This window comes from Erpetoichthys calabaricus, chromosome 8 (assembly GCF_900747795.2).
Source record: "Erpetoichthys calabaricus chromosome 8, fErpCal1.3, whole genome shotgun sequence".
Taxonomy (NCBI): domain Eukaryota; kingdom Metazoa; phylum Chordata; class Cladistia; order Polypteriformes; family Polypteridae; genus Erpetoichthys; species Erpetoichthys calabaricus.
In genome coordinates this window covers 5,478,549-5,499,975 of record NC_041401.2, presented here as the reverse complement: position 1 = coordinate 5,499,975, position 21,427 = coordinate 5,478,549, and the positions used below count along the sequence as shown (strand labels likewise).

Genomic DNA, 21,427 nt, shown 5'->3' with positions numbered 1-21,427 from the left:
TTACGCTGTCAATTCAATCCTGATTATTACAAAATATTAAATCCAGATGGGCCTCCCCTGCAATGATGGTGTAAAATACTTTGTTCAAAAACAGCCATTGATTACGTCTAAGAACTCCCACACTTGTGTAATAAAGTTCTGCCATACTGCTGGGTTAAAAAATTCACAAAATGCTAAAAAATGTTAATAGATATCCCATCTACAGTATCTAGTAATTTAGTTGCACATGTGATACTTGTGATCCTTTATCAATTAATACATTTATTACATATTTAATGGTGTCAAATTTCAGTTATTTTTGTCAATAAATACTTGCAAATTAACTTCTATTCTGATATAAACTGTCAGTAAAAAGCATTTTAAAAAAGACACCCATGAACTCTGACTCAGATTTGACAGGCCAACACCTCCACATCCCCGATTCATTTCAGTTCTCCACTTGTTCCTGAGACAGCGATGATCATCACTGTCTTTTTTTCTTTTGATGGTTATGGTCTTTTAAGCTATCATGAAAGACACATTAGTCAATTTCCAACCCAGTTAGTCCTGAATAGAGTCTCTCTTGGTCTACTGGAGCCTACCCCAGCTAGCATAGGGCACAAGGCAGGAACAAACCCCAGAGAGGGCACCAGCCCATCGCAGACACACAGTAATATACAGCAACTTTCATCCTGGTCAAAGAATTTGCTGGAAACGAGTTGATGGTTAACTTTGAGGCTGAGATCGATGATGGGATTGGCAGAACTTGATGTCTCCAGTCAGCCGGTCGTGGCCAATAGTGGCTGTTGGCATTCCAGCACAAAGTTTATCTAACACCTTTACTTTGCTCACTAAGTCGCATCACTGACATTGCACGCTTTGGAAGCATCAGTGCAACACAAAAGTGGACTTTTTAAGCAAAACAATGTACTGTACATATGAAATATGAAACAAATGTGCAGAGAGCTCTTTACTCTATGAGAGCAGGATGAACAAGATCAGTGAAGTGCCTAGTAGGATACAAGCTGCACCCCCAAAATTGAGTGCATTGCCCCTCTCATCCAAAATATACCGCTTTTACTCATGTACCACGCGCCCTCGTGTAAGATGCGCACCCTAATTTTTACAAAGAAAATAGAGAAAATCGCGAAAACCTCTTTGCCCCGTGTACGACGCGCATTGTGATTGTATAGGAAGCGTTTAGGGCACGTTTTTCCTTCTGCTTTTGTTGCATGACAAAAGTTTTTCTTTCTTCCGTCGCGCGCGAGAGAGAGAGAGAGAGAGAGCGAGCGAGCCCAAGCACAAGAAGTAAACATTACAGAAAAAAATTTCCTTGTGTATGACGCGCACCTGATTTTCGGGAAAAAATGTGCGCGTGGTACATGCGTAAATACGGTACACAAGGCAATGTTGTACACTACACCAAAGTAAAGTACTGTGACACCATGATAAAAGAATAAATGCTAACTTCTTTCTTTCTTTTTTTTTAATTAAACATACAAAAACTACACTCGAGCGTTTCCAAATAATATACACAAGCTTTCGAGGCATCTCGGGCCCCTTCTTCACACAAGATGAAGCTTGCATATTGTAATCTTTTTAGTTAGCCAATAAAAGGTGTTATTTTGCTTGACTTCTCACTACATCCATAATGACTAACACGGTACAACACCCTACAAATAATATACATAAATCTCCCTAAATATAAAATCCAATGTTTGTCTGTATGTCTGTCCCATTTTCATGAGAGAACTATTTAATGGATTTAGATTGGGTTTTTTTCTATAATTTGCTTGAACATTCCAGTTGATTTTGCGACTTCTCTCAAAATGCTAAGTATTAGAGTTTGGTTGCGGCACCGATTTATTCGCGCAAATCCGAGAGACAGGCTGTGGTCTCTGTTCAAGTCGCTCTACTTCTCACCACCTCGCCTCCTCTTAGCTAGTGATACCTGTTTGTTCAGCAGACATTATCATCTAGAGATTGTTAAAGAGTAATGTTTGACATTTTCGAGAGAGAGATCAGAGCTATGTGTGTTTTAAAGGGTAGCTACTCATTGGCTGAGATATCACAGCAATGTGCTCTTATCCTCACGTGGAGGACACTCTCCCATCAGAGCTGAACATGATCAGATACAGTGCCAATGCTTGACGTTGGAGTGTACCTGCCTTCCGCTTGGCCAGAGATACCTTGCCAACTTTTTACATTTTTGGCAAAGAGATCATCGTTACATTCTCCCCTGATAGCAAAACCAAAAATATTGTATATCAAGAGGCCCTCAGATACAAAAACTATCAATATAAATTCTTCTCAATACAAATTATTACATTGTTTTTTAATTTATTTTATTGATTTTTAAAGTTTGTCCTGTTTCACTACTACACGTGCGGAGCTGTGGGGAGGACAGCTAGTATCAAATAAAATTAAAGAAATTTAGAAAGGGCTTAGGGAGAGTTGAAAATATGACTTACCCCTGCAGCATCCACCATGTGTCTGGCAGCTTGACTGAGAAGCCCGGGGCATGCGGTCTGTGGGGTGTAACATTAATTGCCACTCGTACTGCAACATATGATCATTATGCTAGTAACTATACACAGGAACAATTGATTTTGGGGAAGTTCATAACTAAAAACTACAAAAAAGCACTTAGCTACATATTTATTTCAAGCAGTCCTGACTAAAGTGACGTTTTTGCTCTAACGATGTTCAAAACTATTCTTTTTCCAGTCTGCAACAAAGCAGAACAAATACACTTTAGCCAAGTCAACATCACAGCAAGACGATTCTAGCTGAAGCCAGGTAAATACTGTACATGTCTGGAGGCAACCGTTTTGCCTAAAAGTGGGTGGTAACAATTAGACGGCTCACTGACTGTCATGTTTCTAAACCAATCCAACACCTCATGAAGGCGGCGCTCAAAGTAGGGGCAGGGATTTTGAACTGCAAAGATCAGAGGTGATCTCGATAACTTGGGCAGACACACAGCAAGCTTCGGTTTACGATGAACCGTCCACAGTCAAAAGTCTCCTAAGAAAACGCAATTAAGACATATAAACGTGTGACACATTGAAGGAGAGAGAGCACATTGCGCATACTAAAAATTAGCATAATCTGATGCAAGGGAAAAACCTTTCTGTAGCATCAGATTATACAGCGGCATTCGATAGCATCAGTGCATGAGAGATAAATATGAATGATTTGCTGTCGCAGGTGTGTGCTCTCTGTTGTTCAGCGTTACGATGCTCATGTAGGAGTCGATGTAGGCTTGAAAGAACTGGCATCTCGATTCATGAAAATATGAACTGCAAAATATGCTGTTGAGGTAAACGGTGTGTCACATTCCGTCAAAAGGACCGTCAAGAAGACAGCTTATAATGAAGAGCTGCAAGAGATGCAGATTTCAGTACTCAAAACACCCAAATCAACAAATCGGCCTAACGACACCAGTAGACGCATAGCATCCACCTTCTGACTGCACAGCTAAACGAGTAGCTAAAGAAATTTAACACTAAAAAGTAGAAATTAAAACATGCCGCAACAACTTTGTATATTCATAGACCACAATCCTCATCAAAACTCTCTTTGCAGTTGTTATGTCAAATAGTGATGCAATAGTCAAAATGACAGAAAGATATCGTAACAGACAGAGAGGCTTCTCAAACACGTGGCTGCAGTTTGTCTGTCTCCACTCTGGCAGTGCTTATTGCAATGTGTAAATGCCACAGGGGTTGGAAGGGCATCCCGACTAGAGGAGGGGATTGTTCCTGACCCAGACGGGAGACTCCGAACAGGCAGATGGGCATCCCAACCAGGAGAGAGGAAGTGATAGCCGGAGAAGATGGACGTACATCCCACCAGAAGAAGACATTGTTAGGGAATCTTTATTCCCTCAGGATGCTAGATGGCAGTGGCCCTGGATATCGGTGCCCAGTATGAAACCAGTAGGGCATGCTGGGAAATGTAATCCAGCTCCACAGCCCTGATGGGGTCCCTGGGTGCCGCAAGGGGGTGCTGCAGGGAGATGCACTCCCTACAATATTGACCCAGAAGTACTTCCATCAGGTAGTCACCCTGGCACCGGAAGTACTCCTGGGTCCTCAATAAGTTCCATTTCCTTGTGCTACTGAGCTCCTGAGTGGATAACAGCAATTTTAGGTTTTGATTTTCTCTCAGAGTCAAGTCTTTTGTTTGGTATCCTTTCCTGTCTCCCTGAAACCCCGGCGGTAGTTTAAAACGCATGGACTGGAGAAACTTGGGACGGGTATTTTAGGAAGAAGTCCTGTGGGTGGAGCCTTTGTAGCCCAGGATTTTACTGCTATAAACTTCACACTTTTAGCGAGTTGTCTCCAGATGTGTGCTCTTGTTTGAGAATACCCATCTGACCATGTGAGACTACAGCAAGGCCAGGGTCTATCCCAGCAACACATGGATCAAGGCTGTAAACGGTCCTAGACCGGGTGGGCTAGGCCACTACAGCACCCACTCAAACACCGTACCACACTCACATTCACTCGGGGGCAATCAATAATTACTAATTAACCAAAGTTGGACATCTTTGGGGATGTTGGAGGAAATCCAAAGGAGAACCCAAACACCAACACGAGGAGAATACGCAAAATCCTCTCAGACTTCACTGAGGCACGGCTTATTCCTTATTCATGCTGTGGCGAGAGATACAGACTGAGAGGACGACTCCCAACTTAACGGACCTGACGCAGCGGGGATGCATTTCAGAACCCCACAAGTCAGTACTGGAACTAAACATATTCTCAAAATGTTTTACATCTCTAAATGCTGTAAGTGCTATAAATCCACGTGCGGAGAACTACAGACAAATTATAACATTGATTCACAAAAACAATTGGATTAAAGAGTGTTTCATTCAAACCCCCAAGGTGCAAGGCTGTACGCTTCTTGTCGTGGAGGACCGGAGAGGTCAGTGCGAGTCCACACGTAGTAACAGCCCCACTCTGCATGCATTGTGATTTAACATTTGAACTTCTAAGACATTCTCTAAGTCTCTGCTCATGATTTATTTTCTAGCATTTTATTTAAATGACAATAAAGTGCATGCAACCGTCCAAGTGGTGCCAACCGGCACTTCTTATGGATTATTTGTGGGGTTGGCAGACTGAAAAGACATTTTTGGGGACTAAAGAGTAGGTTTGGGAAATGACTGTGACAGAATTTCAGCTGCTGTCTCTTGTGCGATCAGACGTGTCAACCCACTGCTAGCAAATTTGCTGCTTGGATAATAATTATCTTAAATTTAATTGCTAAGTTATTAGCAATAAAATAAACACTCATACACATTTTAGCCATAAAAAGGCATGATATTAAAAGAAAAAAAGTGTGAATTGTTCAAAATTTATTCTGAAGATGGATTTGAACAGTTTCACGCTGGAAGATTTCCATCTTATTAAAATCGTACTGACTGCATTCCAGACTTGCCAGCCACTATATAAGATTTATTCAAAATATTAAATGAATGTGTTAATAGTCTATCCACCGACATTCCAAACCTGCTGTTTCAATTATAGAGTAGAAAGGAAATGAGGCCTATTACAGATGGATGTGGGGAACCATGAAGAAAACCGACAAAAGCTTCTGACCGCCTAAGAGGATGTGGCACAACAGACAGAAAGCCTTGAGACAAGAGGCCGAGACTTTTAAAAAGCAGCCCACATACACAACAGCCTTGTCAGTGTTTGATCCAAAAATAAAAAAAAGCTGACTTTATGAGGAGGTAAACTTTGGGAGGTCTAAATTAAGGAAAGGCCCAGAGATATCAAACATGTAAAAATGTTAGACGGTCAGTGAGACAACGTGATGGCCACAAAGAGGAGTAGCTGCTGTGGGTAACGACTGCTGATCTGTCACAAACAGTGCTGAGTGTCACTTCATCTGCTCACTAAGTTGTGCTTAATCACAAACACTATTGCCAGAATTTCTTCTGTGACAATACAAATAAATCCTACAGTGCAAGCTTACAACTTTGATTTTGCCATATATATTATATATATATATTGCATTGTTTACTGTCAAATAATGCAAAGAGTACGCGACACGTGTTTCACCCTAATTCTGGGCTCATCAGGCGTACACACTCACTGCACTCCCTCCCGGGGATTGAACCTCGGATGTCAGCGTCGAAGCCTCTTTACGTTGCGCCACGGCGTGTGGTTCATTTATTTAACAGCCTGAAGACTGTATGAATGTAATTACCCCAGTCATTCTGCATGACACTGACGTCCGAGGTTCGATCCCAGAGAGGGGGTGCAGTGAGTGTGTACGCCTGATGAGCCCAGAATTACAGCAAAACACGTGTTGCGTACTCTCTGCAGTAAACTATGCAACATTCTATGATCTGCTTCTCGCAACTGAAAGAGGGCACCGTGGCGGATGTTAGCCGACTTGCAGACCAACAACAAGTGTTACCTGGTAGGTAACCACCGATACAATCAGATTGTGATTCAGACTACGAATGCCATGAATATATATTATATATAAATATATATATATATATATATATATATATATATATATATATATATATATATATATATATATATATATACACACACACACACACACACACACACACACACACATACATATATGGGGGCCAACCCCCACTTGCAACCTGGTAGGCCGCAAAACCACGACTTTCTTAATATTAAAAACCACAACTTTCTTGATATTTTAGATTATAATTTAAAATCTGAAAATCTAACAACATCACATTAAAGTTCGATAAATTCTGAAAAGAATGATACCAAACATATATGTAGGTTTTAAAATAAGGGGCTTATTTATCATTTAAAGCGGAACAAAAACATGACATAAAAACAAGATATAAAAACGTGACATAAAATTGCTGCACAAAATCGGCAAATATATTGATTTTATATATTCAGAAAATCATTATAAGATTTTGGTCATAAGACAACTAGAGTTTATTCCCTGGCCTGTATTTATTTTCTTTATTTCTGTTCTTTTGTTAGCTTTATGTTGTTATTTTTCATGTTTCTTGGTTGTTTCTGTTGATTTTCTGCTCTGGTGGCTGATTGGAAGGCTTCTCATCTTTTCTCTCTGGTCCTAAGCTTGAATTCATGACCGTTTTGTGCAAAAAGCTGCTACAGTAATAACTGTGATTGTCTTTTAGTTCTTCGTTAATTATTAAGTTCAAAATATTACTAATTAATGCCAAATGCATTCATTATTAGTGACAAGTGAAAACAATAAAAGCAGGCATGTGCACATCAAGTGCTTTTTATTGAGATACTTTGACAACGCTACCTCTTTTATCAAGATTATAAGCCCTAATAATGTGAATTTTGAATGACAGGATCACTATGGGCTACCTGATTGTCAAATCTGTTCAGTGACATTATCTCTTGAGTAATGGAGGATAAATACTGCTTAAAAATCTGTAACAACAAAGTCAAATGTAAATGTATCAAAGCTGCATGGGCTTATCAATACCAAAATTAATCAGGATGGTCTGACATATCACATCTCATTAAACTCTATAGAGCTCTTTTTGAAAGGCGACGCTTCGTCAATCAAGTTGCTGGAAATCAATTCTATTTGTCTTAATTAGAACATTCCAGAAATATTAGCAGGTTAACAACGGTTAATCAAACACTTAACGGGTAATTTAAATTCATAAAAAGTAAAATGTCACGAACTACTCCTGCTGTAATTCCCGACATTTTTGTTCATTTATCCCCGCTTTACAATAAAACACCCCAACTCAAGATCCATTCCTTATTTCAGAACTCCTGTAGTTATTTTCAGGGTGCCTTACCCAAGTGATGTGATGTTTTTTTTATTACTTCTTCATGGCTGGGCACTTGTTCAGAATTAGCCAGCAAACAGGACATGTCTTAATTGCACCAAGTGAAGATGGCATGCCAGTTGCTCTCCTATCATTCAAATATGTAACTTGTGTGCTCTCGCTGCATTTGTCACATTTTAGATCCACTTATGGACATTATGTTGGCTTCAAAAACATTATAAGTGCCCAGAACGCACTTTCTTTTAGCAGTCCCACTAAAGCCGATGTCACATTAGATGACTTTTTTTGCTGTAGAGTGTGTGTCAGATTTGCTGGTCACAGTGGCTGATCTTGTTGCTGCTCCACGTCAAATTACACTGAAAATGGCAGTCCATGAGACATTTACTGACTGAGTGCCGATCTTCCAGCACAGCCGTGCTCACCCCTGACAGCCAATAACGTGTTGCCTGATGGAGCGGCGCTTTATGAAGGGTTAACAGCCGCAGCGATCTCATCACTTTCTTTTTTTCCATTCTGATAAGGTATGTAAAATATATATATATATATATATAAATACTTTGTAAAAACCACGCTTATATTAAGTTAAAAAGTGTGCTAAAAAGTAAAAAATAAGTCTCTCATACATCACTCATAAAATAAAAGCGTGGGCACTTTTCCTCAATCAACATTCAAAAAACACTTCTTAAAATCTTAGCAAAAGCGCCCACCTTTTATTTTACGAGTGATGTATGAGAGACTTATTTTTTACTTTTTAGCACACTTTTTAACTTAATAAGTATTTTTTATATATATTATTTTCAACTTTTTAGTCTTGGGTTTGTTTTACTATAATTTTGTAATCAATATTTTAATACTTCCTTTAATATTTCTATCCGTTACTAGCACCATCTATTGGTGAAATCTTGAACTATTCTTCATATGAATATTTCATTTCTTAACATGGATTAATTGATCAATTAGTGAAACTGATTATTGATTCATGTATTGTCATCAGAAGTGAGTAAGTGTGCAAAATTTCCAGTCACTTGGACAATAGGAAGTGGGTTAAATATCGATTACAAGATTTGTACCAGACAACAAACAGGTGAAGTTAAAATAAGCCTGGTAATAATAATAATAAAATACAAGACATCAGACGGATGAGCTTCTCTTCTATTTGTGAGTTTCAAAACACGTGTATTCCTTACCTTGTTAATTGACATTTCAACTGAGCATTCATTGGTTCCTGCATACAGAGCCCGCCCCCTCCAATTAACAGGAAAATCAAACCAGTTTAATTTAGTCGTAGCCAGTAGCAGACTAGTTGGTCTCATTCGTTAATTATGTCACATTAGACAATTGTATCACACTGCTGACGGCCTCCGAGTGGCTAAGATTAAGTAAATAAGGTCTATGACTGAAAATGACTGGAAAAGTCGTCTAATGCAACATGGACCTAACTGAACGTCTTCTGTGCTGTCATTAATGCGTCATGTATCATGTCTGCCTTGTGTTTTAGAGCAGCATTATGAGCTTATGTGACTTCTGTGGAAGTTTTCAAACAGCCTCATACATTTTATTTTGGAATGAACATATGGAGCAGCACATTTCATCTCTGTCACAGACTACGGGTGAAGTGATGGCCGCTTGGTTTGAAATTTGTCTTCAGATTTACTTGCTGCAACCGAACTTGTGTAGACTTCCCTTATTCTTCTCTCTTGGGTCTTCTCACACACTCTAAAGACTTGCAGGTTAAGTGACAACTTAAAAGTCTGCCCATATGATTAAGTGTGGGTGGGTTTGATGTTGCTCGTGTCCAAGTACAGTTTCTGTCACACACCAGCTCCACATAACCTTGAAATGGATAAGCTGGAAAGAACAAGGATGGAAGGACCAATCTGAATGGATGGACTTTATTTGCTCCCAGGGGGGAATTTGGCTTTTTACAGAAGCTCTTTAAGTAAATAAATACACCATATTGCCAAAAGTATTGGGACACCTGCCTTTACACACATGTGAACTTTAATGACATCCCATTCTTAATACATAGGCTTTAATATGGAGTCGGCCCACCTTTGCAGCTATAATGGCTTCACCTCTTCTGGGAAGGCTTTTTCATGAGGTGTAGAAGTGTGTTTATGAGAATTTGTGACCAGGAGAGCATTTGTGAGGTCAGGCACTGATGTTGGACAAGAAGGCCTGGCTCAGTCGCAGTCTCCTCAGTCTCTAATTCATCCCAAAGGTGTTCTGTCAGGTTGAGGTCAGGGCTCTGTGCAGGCCAGTCAAGTTCCTCCACACAAAACCCGCTCCTCCATTTCTTTACAGACCTTGCTTTGTGCACTAGTGTGTGTGCAGTCATGTTGCCATCCCTAAACTGTTCCTACAACGTTGGGGGCATGAAATTGTCCAAAATGGCTTTGTATGCTGAAACATTAAGAGTTCCTTTCACTGGCACTTAGGGGCCAAACCCAACCCCAGAAAAACAACCCCACACCCAAACTTCACATTTGGCACAATGCAGTAAGGCCAGTCCCATTCTACTGGTCAGACTTGTCCATCGGATTGCGTGGTTCATCACTCCAGGACACGTCTCCACCGCTCTAGAGTCCAGTGGCGGTGGGCTTTACACCACTGCATCTGACGCTTTGCATTGCACTTGATGATTTCAGGCTTGGCTGCAGCTGCTTGGCCGTGGAGACCCATTCATTCCATGAAGCTCTCTCTTTACGCTGCACTGTTCTTGAGCTATTCTGGAGGTCTGTGGCTATGGACACTGCAGGAAGTTGGCGACTTCTGCACACCTCAGCATGCGCTGTCCCCACTCTGTAATTTGACGTGGCCTACCACTTTTTGGCCGAGTTGCTGTTGTTCCCAGTTGCTTCCACTTTGTTATAATACCACTAACAGTTGACCGTGGAATATTTAGTTGCGAGGAAATTTCACAAATGGACTTATTGCACAGGAGGCATCCTATCACGGTACCAGACTTGAATTTACTGAGTTTCTCCTGAGAGCAGCCCATTCAAACACAAATGTTTATAGAGGCCGTCTGCATGCTGAGGTGCTCAAGTTTATAGACCTGTGGCCATGGAAGTGATTGGAACACCTGAATTCAATGATTTGGAGGGGGGTCTCAATACTTTTGGCAATATAGTGTACATAAATAGGTCCAGACATGGTACACTGCATTCAAAGGATGAGAGTGCACGCCATTATTTGGGCTGTGTATCGTTTTTAAAAGCAACCGTCCATTGGTCTGTCATGTCTTATTCCCACATTCAACTGTGAGAAGACAAGTCAGAGAGCTATTAGGACATGCAGCTGGGCGGCCACATCAGTGCACTCTCAACAGTAAGCGCAAACAAGGGGTGAAGCCTGTCTGGATTTAGTATTTTGTAATAATCAGGATAGAATTGAGGATGTGGAGGTGATTGAACCACTAGGGTCACGTGACCATAATGTAATACAATTCTCTGGATTTTATAAGAGTGCAGATGCAGAGACTAAAATTGTTAAATTGAACTTTGGTAGGGCTAATTTTGAGCAGATGCGACAAAATCTAAGCAGGATACCCTGGGATAAGCTTTTAACTGTGGAGACAGTCGAGGAGCAGTGGAACAGGTTTAAAAATGTTTTATATGTAATGCAGGACAGATACAGACCTAAATTTGGAATTAACAGGAAACAAAAAAAAAACTCCATGGTGGATTAATAAAGACTTTTAGAAGTTCAAAAGGAAAAAACTGCTTTATAAGGCATATAAGACGAATGATTGCAAAGTGAATCATAGAGTGTATGAGAACATGAGGGCAACCATCAAGCAGGATATCAGGGAGGCTAAAAGACAGTTGGAGAGGAATAGAGCAGATAAGGTGCGTGACGACCCTAAGAGATTCTTTCAGTATTTTAGTAGTAAAAGAACAGTCAAGGAGGAGGTGAAATGCATCAGAAATAGTAAAGGAGAATTAAAAGATACCAACAGTGAAGTAGCGGATGCCCTAAACTTACGTTTTTCTGAGGTGTTTACAAGTGAGCAAGTGGATAACCTCAGAGCAGTAACAGGGACTACTAAGGAGGTACTGAGGGATTTGGAAATTGCGGGAGAAGTGCTGCTCAGATTAAATAAGCTGAAATCAAACAAATCACCAGGACCAGATAATATTTACCCCCAAGTTCTTAAGGAGGCTAGCGAGTACAAATATAAATCCTTGACACATATTTTTAGGATGTCACTGCGCACTGGAGAGATTCAGAAGGACTGGAAAACGGCAAATATCATCCCATTATATAAAAAGGGTGACCGGGCAGATCCAAGAAACTATAGGCCAGTAAGCTTAACATGCATCACAGGAAAATTAATGGAAGGAATTATTAAGGATAAGATTGAGCAACACCTGGCAAGAACAGGAGTTATTAGGAACAGTCAGTGTGGGGTCAGAAGAGGGAGGTTGTGTTTTACTAACCTGCTAGAATTCTATGAGGAGGCAATAAAAGGATACAATCAAAGTTGAGCAGATGAGATTATTTATCTTGACTTTCAGAAAGCATTTGATAAGGTGCCGCATGAGAGGGTGGGCATCAAATTAAAAGAAGTGGGAGTTCAGGGTGATGTTTTTAGACGGGTGCAGAATTGGCTCAGACACAGGAAGCAGAGGGTGATGGCGTGAGGAACATCATCAGAACTGGCCGATGTTAAGAGTGGTGACCAGCAGGGGTCAGTGCTGAGGCCGCTGCTATATTTAATATATATAAATGATTTAGATAGGAATATAAGTAACAAGCTGGTTAAGTTTGCAGATGATACCAAGATAGGAAGATTAGCAGATAATTTGGAATCCGTTATATCATTACAGAAGGACTTGGATAGCATAAAGGATTGGGCAGATGAAATTCAATGTCAGTAAATGTAAAGAATTACACATAGGAAGTAAAAATATGAGGTTTGAATACACAATGGGTGGTCAGAAAACTGAGAGTCCACCTTATGAGAAGGATTTAGGAGTCGTAGTGAACTCTAAGCTATCGACTTCCCGACATTGTTCAGAAGCCATTAAGAAGGCTAACAGAATGTCAGGTCATATAGCGCCTTGATGTGTGGAGTACAAGTCACAGGAGGTTATGCTCAACCTTTATAATACACTGGTGAGGCCTCATCTGGAGTCCTATGTGCAGTTTTGGTCTCCAGGCTACAAAAAGGACATAACAGTGCTAGAAGAAGGTCCAGAGATGAGCGACTAGGCTGATTCCAGGGCTACAGGGGGTGAGTGATGAGGAAAGATTAAAAGAGCTGAGCCTTTACAGTTTAAGCAAAAGAAGATTAAGAGGTGACAGGATTGAAGTGTTTAAAATGATGAAGGGAATTAGTCCAGTGGATCGAGATGGTGACTTCAAAATGAGTTCAAGAAGAACACGGGGACACCGCTGGAAACTTATGAAGGGTAAATTTCACACAAACATTAGGAAGTTCTTCTATACTCAAAGAACGATAGACACTTGGAATAAGCTACCAAGTAGTGTGGTAGACAGTAAGACGTTGGGGACTTTCAAAACTCAACTTGATGTTTTTTTGGAAGAAATAAGTGGATAGGACTGGCGAGCTTTGTTGGGCTGAATGGCCTCTTCTCGTCCAGATTATTCTAATGTTCTAAATCATTTACGACCTTAATTCCAAAAAGCTGGGACAGAAGTAGTTTAGGACTAATAATGACGTGACACGTTGAAATAACGCGGGGATGAGACACAGGGGAGACAATCATGTTCTAGTATATAATGAGCCTCCAAAAAGGGCCTAGTCCTTCAAGAGCAAGGATGCATTGAGGCTCACCATTTTGGTAATACATGCGTCACAAATAATCCAACATTCCCTAAAGACAAATCAGTAGACTTATGGGCATTTCACCTTCTGCGGTGCACAAAATAATTAAAAGATTCAAGGAATCCATTTAAATTTTGATGCGTAAGGAGCAAGGCCGAAAACCACTTCTGAATGGGCGTGATCTCTGATCCTTCAGATGCCAAAAACTGTCTTAAAAATTGTGACGCGTCTGTAATGGATATCAGGACATGGGATTGGAACTAATTCAGTGAACCTTTTGTCATTAAACGCCATTCACCACCGGATCCACAGATGCAAGTTAAGGCTCTGAAACACAAAGCACAAGCTGTACATCACTGTCCAGAAGGGCCACCGACTTCTCCGGGCTCATGTCTCACCTGAGATGAGAAGTATCATCGTGGAATCATGTCGTGTGGTTCGACTAGTCAGCAATTCAAATAGTTTTTGAAAAAACAGTCACTGTGCTCTCCAGGCCAAAAAGGAAAAGGGCCATCCAAGCTGATATTAGCATCGGGTCCAAAAGCCAACATCTGCCATGGTATTGGGGTGTGTGTCACTGCCTGTGGCATGGGTAACTTTCACATCTGTGAGGATACCATCAATGCAGAAAGATACAAGGAAATTCTGCAGCAACATATACCAACGTCCCTGTATTCTCCAACAGGATAAGGCCAAACCACATTCTGCCCTGATTACAGATGCATGGCTGCGTAAGCAGAGAGTGGGGGTACAAGATTGGGCTGTCCGCTATCCTGCCCGGCTTGCTGTACTATGAAGCACAGAATACGACAATGAAGGCCTCATACAAGTGAAGACCTGCATAATAGACAAATGGGGGAAAATTCTAAACGTAACCAATTTATGCCTTCAGTGCCCAATGTTTAATAAGTGTTTATAAAATAAACGGTATGGGGACACAGTGGGAAACACTCAACTGGCCAAACTTTTGTGGAGTACACTGCAGTCAATATAATTTGATGTGAGTGCATAATAAAAATAACAAAACAAAAAAAAAAAAACAATAAAATTCAATTAATGTCTTGCTGTAAGTGTTTTCAATCCAGTACAGGGTAAACAGAATTCACAACCCTCTCCTTTTTGTTTTGTATTAGCATTTTTGAAACTGTCTCAACTTTTTTGGAATTGAGGTTTTATTTCTTTTTTGAAGTCACTATAGCAGTGTATATATCTATATATAGTAAATATATCTGTGCATCGGAGCTGGGGGGTCCTCTACAGCGCATCTTCAACCTGAGCCTGGAACAGGGGAGAGTCCCGAGGCTTTGGAAAACATCTTGCATCACCCCAGTCCCAAAGGTATCACGTCCTAGTGAGCTGAATGACTTCCGGCCTGTTGCTCTGACATCACATGTGATGAAGACCATGAAGAGGCTGCTGCTTCACCACCTGAGGCCACAGTTTCAACACACCCTCGACCCTCTGCAGTTTGCATATCAGGAGAAGGTGGGAGCGGAGGATGCCATCATCTATGCGCTACACCGATCCCTCTCTCACTTGGACAGAGGCAGTGGTGCTGTAAGAATTATGTTTCTAGACTTCTCTAGCGCCTTCAACACAATCCAACCTCTGCTCCTTAGGGACAAGCTGACAGAGATGGGAGTAGATTCATACCTGGTGGCATGGATCGTGGACTATCTTAAAGACAGACCTCAGTATGTGCGTCTTGGGAACTGCACGTCTGACATTGTGGTCAGCAACACAGGAGCACCACAGGGGACTGTACTTTCTCCGGCCCTGTTCAGCCTATATACATCAGATTTCCAATACAACTCAGAGTCCTGCCACATGCAAAAGTTCACTGATGACACTGCTATCATGGGCTGCATCAGGAGTGGGCAGGAGAAGGAGTATAGGGACCTAATCAATGACTTTGTTAAATGGTGCGACTCAAACCACCTACACCTGAACACCAGCAAAACCAAGGAGCTGGTGGTGGATTTTAGGAGGCCCAGACCCCTCATAGACCCTGTGATCATCAGAGGTGAATGAGTGCAGAGGGTGCAGACCTATAAATACCTGGGAGTGCAGCTGGATGATAAACTGGACTGGACTGCCAATACTGATGCTCTGTGTAAGAAAGGACAGAGCCGACTATACTTCCTTAGAAGGCTGGCGTCCTTCAACATCTGCAATAAGATGCTGCAGATGTTCTATCAGACGGTTGTGGCGAGCACCCTCTTCTACGCGGTGGTGTGCTGGGGAGGCAGCATTAAGAAGAAAGATGCCTCACGCCTGGACAAACTGGTGAGGAAGGCAGGCTCTATTGTTGGCATGGAGCTAGACAGTTTGACATCTGTGGCAGAGCGACGGGCGCTGAGCAGACTCCTGTCAATTATGGAGAATCCACTGCATCCACTAAGCAGTGTCATCTCTAGACAGAGGAGCAGCTTCAGTGACAGACTGCTGTCACCGTCCTGCTCCACTGACAGACTGAGGAGATCGTTCCTCCCCCAAACTATGTGACTCTTCAATTCCACCCGGGGGGGGGGTAAACGTTAACATTATATAAAGTTATTGTCTGTTTTTACCTGCATTATTATCAATCTTTAATTTAATATTGTTTTTTGTATCAGTAAGGTGCTGCCGGAGTATGTGAATTTCCCCTTGGGATTAATAAAGTATCTATCTATCCCCCAAACTATGCGACTCTTCAATTCCACCCGGGGGGGTAAACATTAACATTTAACATTATACAAAGTTATTGTCTGTTTTTCACCTGCATTATTATCATTCTTTAATTTAATATTATTTATTGTATCAGTATGCTGCTGCTGGAGAATGTGAATTTCCCATTGGGATTAATAAAGTATCTATCTATCTATCTATCTATATATATTGTCAAAAACGTTTACATGGCAAGCAGCTAACAGGCCTGAATGAGAGTAATCCCATGTCAGACCAAGGGGTAGCGTAGTGCACTAACTGTTTCTCTCACTTCTCTTCAGACCAGTTACAGGAAATTCCGCCTGGCCCTGATGATGTCACTTCTGGTCCTACAGATGACGCCACCTCTGGTTCCAAGCCCAATAATGGCATCACTTCCTCTGCTCTCCTTTAAAGACACCATCTTTGTGCCAGCAAAATCAGTTCTGTTTTGGAATAAAAGTTGTACACAACTGTACACAATTGAAACCAACTTTACAGCCAGGAAACACTATACAGGTGGCTGCCCCAAAACATTTTATGGCACTTGTCTATTCTTGTGACTATATATATACTATATATACATACACAGTACAATCCCTCTTAACTGGCCTCGCATTAACTGGCCGACGGATTAACCAGCCTGTTAAAATAAAATAAAAAAACATTTTTTTAATCTAGAGTTCTTCTTTATATTATATGTATGCACTTCCTTCTTTCCTGGAAGGTGACAGGGCTCCTACTTTCAGAGTGATTTCCGTTTACATATTCCTTTATGAATTTTCCACGGTGCCTTCTTCTTTCTACCTGGCAGGTCCTCTGCTTCTCGGGCTTCGCAACAGGGAAGTCGCTCTACCTGCAGGTGCAGCTGCCTTCCACACTGGTCCGGTAGCCCTCTGATCCTTGGCTACATTGGGCTCCATCAGTCAGGATGCTCACACTGGGGCTAAACCAACCCAAAGCCTCCATGACTGCCGCTGCCTTTCGACGGCCAGTCGTCTTCGATACTGGTCACTCCAGCTCCGTGATCGCTCAGCTGGAGCGACCGCTTTCTTCAGCCCCACCAAGTGTCGCACAAACGTTCATCTGCAGGGGTTCACCTCCCAGCTGCCTGCCTTTGCTCCATCAAATCTGCTCTCGCTCACTCGCTCGCTCTCCTGCACCGGCTTTCCTCTATCTGCTTCCTTCTCCATTAACCTCCCGTTCTTTCCTGTTCTCCCCCTAGCCGCCTCGCGCTTCTATTTATCATGGGGACGGATACAACTACGGATGTGGAAGACTCCTCACCTGTGCACTTAAGCTAGGATCGCCCGCATCACGTAAGCCGCGAGTGCAGCGATTATTTATTTAAAAAGTGGCCTTTTTGACTTGAGCTGTGGACCCGCTACACCACACTGTCCAGTCGTTGTACGAGAAAAAACCCATGTGTAAAATCGTGGATGAAGCCTTGTGGATATGGTTTCTTCAGGAACGTCAAAGAGGTACAGTACATACCTTAGAAATATTTTTCTACATGAAAATAGGTATGCGTTGAATTAACCGGCCAAAACAACAATTGGCCATGGGTCCAGTCCTGAGGAAAACAGGAACAGGCAACAGGAAAAATGTGCTCCAAAATATACAGAGTGACAGTATACGTCATGTAAAGGTCATAATGCAAGATTTACCACATAAACGAAACAAAATAGGTTACTAATTATTTCTTGAAATGGTTTACTTAAATATAAGCTGATTTAAGTATAGAAGATTTTAACAGTGATGATCAAAACTTGTTTTGGACTAAAGCCCCAGTGATACTGAGGCTTGGTGCAGTAGGGATCTCCTGTCCGCGTCATGGTGTACGGCTTGAACCTCCGCCAGTTATTAGAGATGTGGCTAACAATGTCAACTGTCATCTGGGGGGCCCATAGAGGCGGTGCCATGCATAAGGTAAGCCAACGAGGAGAACAGGCACACTCCATCCCCGCTCATCCGCACCACACGGTGAGGGACCATTACTTCATCAATACAGATCCTTTCTTCCTCTGCCATAGTTTTACAGGTTTATTTAAAGAAGTATAAACTTAATAGAAGAAGTTGTGAAGAAAGTATGAAAAAGAATAAAATAAAAAAAAGCATGAAAATCAATTTCCTCAAAAAAAAAAAGTGCTTTACTATACCTTGGAATAACTAAATTATTTTACAAAGATAAAAAAAATGGCAAGTTATAAACGCATTGTGGAAACTCGAAAATATCAAAACAAAACTTGTACTCTTCAGAAAAATTAAAGTATTTTTAATTTACTTTAAATTTATTTTAGAAAGAAATGGGAGTGAATGGGTATAAAAAACTATAAGAAATTTCGCACTTGGACCACAACATTTTTAAAACTGTTTCTTAGTGAACACCTATGGGCCAAGGGTAACCTACATTCCAAATTTCAAGTCCCAAGTCCTCACGGTTCGGGAGATTTCGTGATGAGTGGCATTTGGCTTTTATATATTTTGTTTCTGCTTTTACCGTGTTGAAAATGCAGTGGGATTTCCCTCTTTGTTAAGTTAAAATGTGACATTTTTAAATAATACGCACAATTCTGTGATTCCTGCATTGAAATCCAACCTCTGTTGATATAAATTCTGCACTTACACATGTGAGAATGTGATTATCAATACAGCATTCAGCACAAAAGAATATGACTCATAGCTCATGCTTTTAATTCACTGCCATTACGTTAGTGCAAATGCAATAGAAATCAGACTTTTGTGAATATCGATTCAAATAAAAAGCAATAATACACTACGGGGAACTGTAAATTTATGACTACAATGATACATCCAAAAACACAACAGACACAAACTGTAAAGAAAAAAAAAAGCCTCTATGAAATTGAGAAAATGAAAAAAGGTCACAGAAATCTAAAAGGGAAACTTACCAGGATTACAGTCTGTCAGGAGTGAGCAAATAGACAATAGAACCTTAGAGATGGTCAGAGCGGGACTCCAGTTATCTTTCAGAATATCCAGGCAGATAACGCCCTGACTGTTGATATTGCAGTGATAAATCCTAGTGCGGAAAGTAACCTGCACAGAAAGCCACGAGCAATTAGCAAATGGCGAAAAAACTCAAACTTTCCTTTTTCAAAATGAAAACAACAAGATGTAAAAGAAACCAACACATAATCAAAATGTATGCAGAACACCTTTCATTAGAAGCAATACTGAACAGCGTCAAGTGTCAAATTCAGCTCCCTGTGGGCCACAGCAGCGGACAGTTTTTGATCCAGCCAAGAATTAATTAGTGGCAGGTCCTTCCGTCTCCACACCATGTTTCATTTTTCATTTGTGTCACTTCAGGACTTATCATGGCTTCTGTCTCAATGCTGTTATTCATTATCAAGCCACTTATTTCCGCTACTAAAAACACAGGGACACCTGACATCCCATCATTAACCACAACAGGATGTCAAACCACTTACCTCTACACTTCAAAGACTTAGTCTGCCTTGAATTATTTCAGTAAAATTAAAGATAACATTTTATATTAAGGATTGTCAGGGCATTGAAGATTCACAATCACCTTTACTAGGAGCATTCATGACAGACAGACAGAAACTTTAGCACTCCTGAAGAAAACTGCAGATATGAAAAGGTAGAAATATACATACTATAAGTATCGTCATGATCTGAAGAGTATGTTAACAGAGTATAAATACACATATAATATAACAAGAATTATCCAAATTAAAAAAAGTGCAAAGTGATTAGAATTGCAGATTCTTATCAGTTACAGTTTCCCAGTGCAAGGTGTCAGTCTTTGGTACAATAATAATAATAATTCATTACATTTATATACCCCACACATGGCGTCATTCTGTGTCAAGTCGTCTGCTAGACCAGCTCAATACCATCCAGCACAGAGGGAACAAGACCACCACGGCTAAGGGGTGACTCATTACAGGGTTTGATGGCTGATGGTAGAAATACCTGTTGTGGGGTACAAAATCTGTACATTTTGGTCTATATTTTCAATATATTTTGCTCAAGACAACATTAGATGAACTTAATGACAGAACACATCAAAGCATATCCTCTTCCCAACTGTACCTCACTTTTAAAACAGCTGTTCAGACAAAAAGAGGAAGACATGATGATGCCTCAGGCTATCAATTACTTTATAACCTGAGAAAGGATGGGCATCTGGAACAACAAGATGCTAAATGGGTTTACACCTTGGGAAAGGAAGACATGCTAGTAGGTACTAAGCAACATCAAAAAGTTTTATTGTTTGGGAAAACAGATGAGTAAATTCATTCATCATATTGACAGCCAGCCAATTGGAATATCTATCAATCACATCTTTCGAAACCCCCCGGTAGAATTTTATAATAAATATACCTCATCTGAAGAGCGACATCAGAAGAAGAAGAGAAAAAAACGGAGTCAGAAGTGTGCGAGATCGACATCAGAAGGTGGTGCCGGCAACGTACAACCATTTCCATCTGATCGTCAGCAAAGCACCTCATGAACAACTAGGAGATCAGAAGCCGCCTAGGACATTCATCCTTGTCATCTTTACTTTTTCGTAAGCTTTTTCTGGTTACTGGTATTATTATTCATGTAATAAATACCATACTGCTTTTATCTTTCTATACTTTGTCTTCATATCTAGAGTGATTGAGGTAATAAGTTAGATTTCTTTGAGCTCCTGGTGCAGCCGGAGGTTTGCCATACGCTCTGTTCTGTGAGGTTTAAGGCTGCAGGTGTGAGCTCCACCCAATAGTAGGGAACAGTACATAAAGTAAGGCATTCCTGGCTGATAAATGGCCTATAGTCAAGGATGTTGAGCCTTTGTATGTATGAATATATTCTTTAAGACCAAAAGTAATATTTAGGTCTGAGATATATTTAAAACATCATTATGTTGTTTGTGTAGATAATATATACTCGCGTATAAGTTGGGTCTTGAAAACCGAAAAATTGATCATAAAATCAGACCCTGACTTATATGCCCATTCAAAAATGTTTGTTTTTTTTTTTTTTTACATCTTCTTGCCTCCTCCAATCTCGCATCAACGTTTCAAGTGTCGAGTGCTGACTGTGAACGCAGTTTCAGTCTCATGAATGCCACTGAGAAAAAAATCTCGTAACCGACTCAAGGCAGAACATTTGGACATGCGGATATGCATAAA

The 21,427-nt window shown here is 40.8% G+C and overlaps 1 protein-coding gene across 2 annotated transcripts in view; it reads right to left on the bottom strand.

Moving 5' to 3' along the window:
• The window catches only part of ube2e3 (ubiquitin-conjugating enzyme E2E 3 (UBC4/5 homolog, yeast)), a 182,755-nt gene that overhangs the window by 4,624 nt on the left and 156,704 nt on the right, over positions 1-21,427 (bottom strand). For both annotated transcript variants that reach the window (XM_028806205.2, XM_028806204.2), the window contains exon 5: positions 19,172-19,319. In XM_028806205.2, the coding sequence (XP_028662038.1) occupies positions 19,172-19,319 (148 nt within the window). The remainder of the gene's footprint in view (positions 1-19,171; positions 19,320-21,427) is intronic.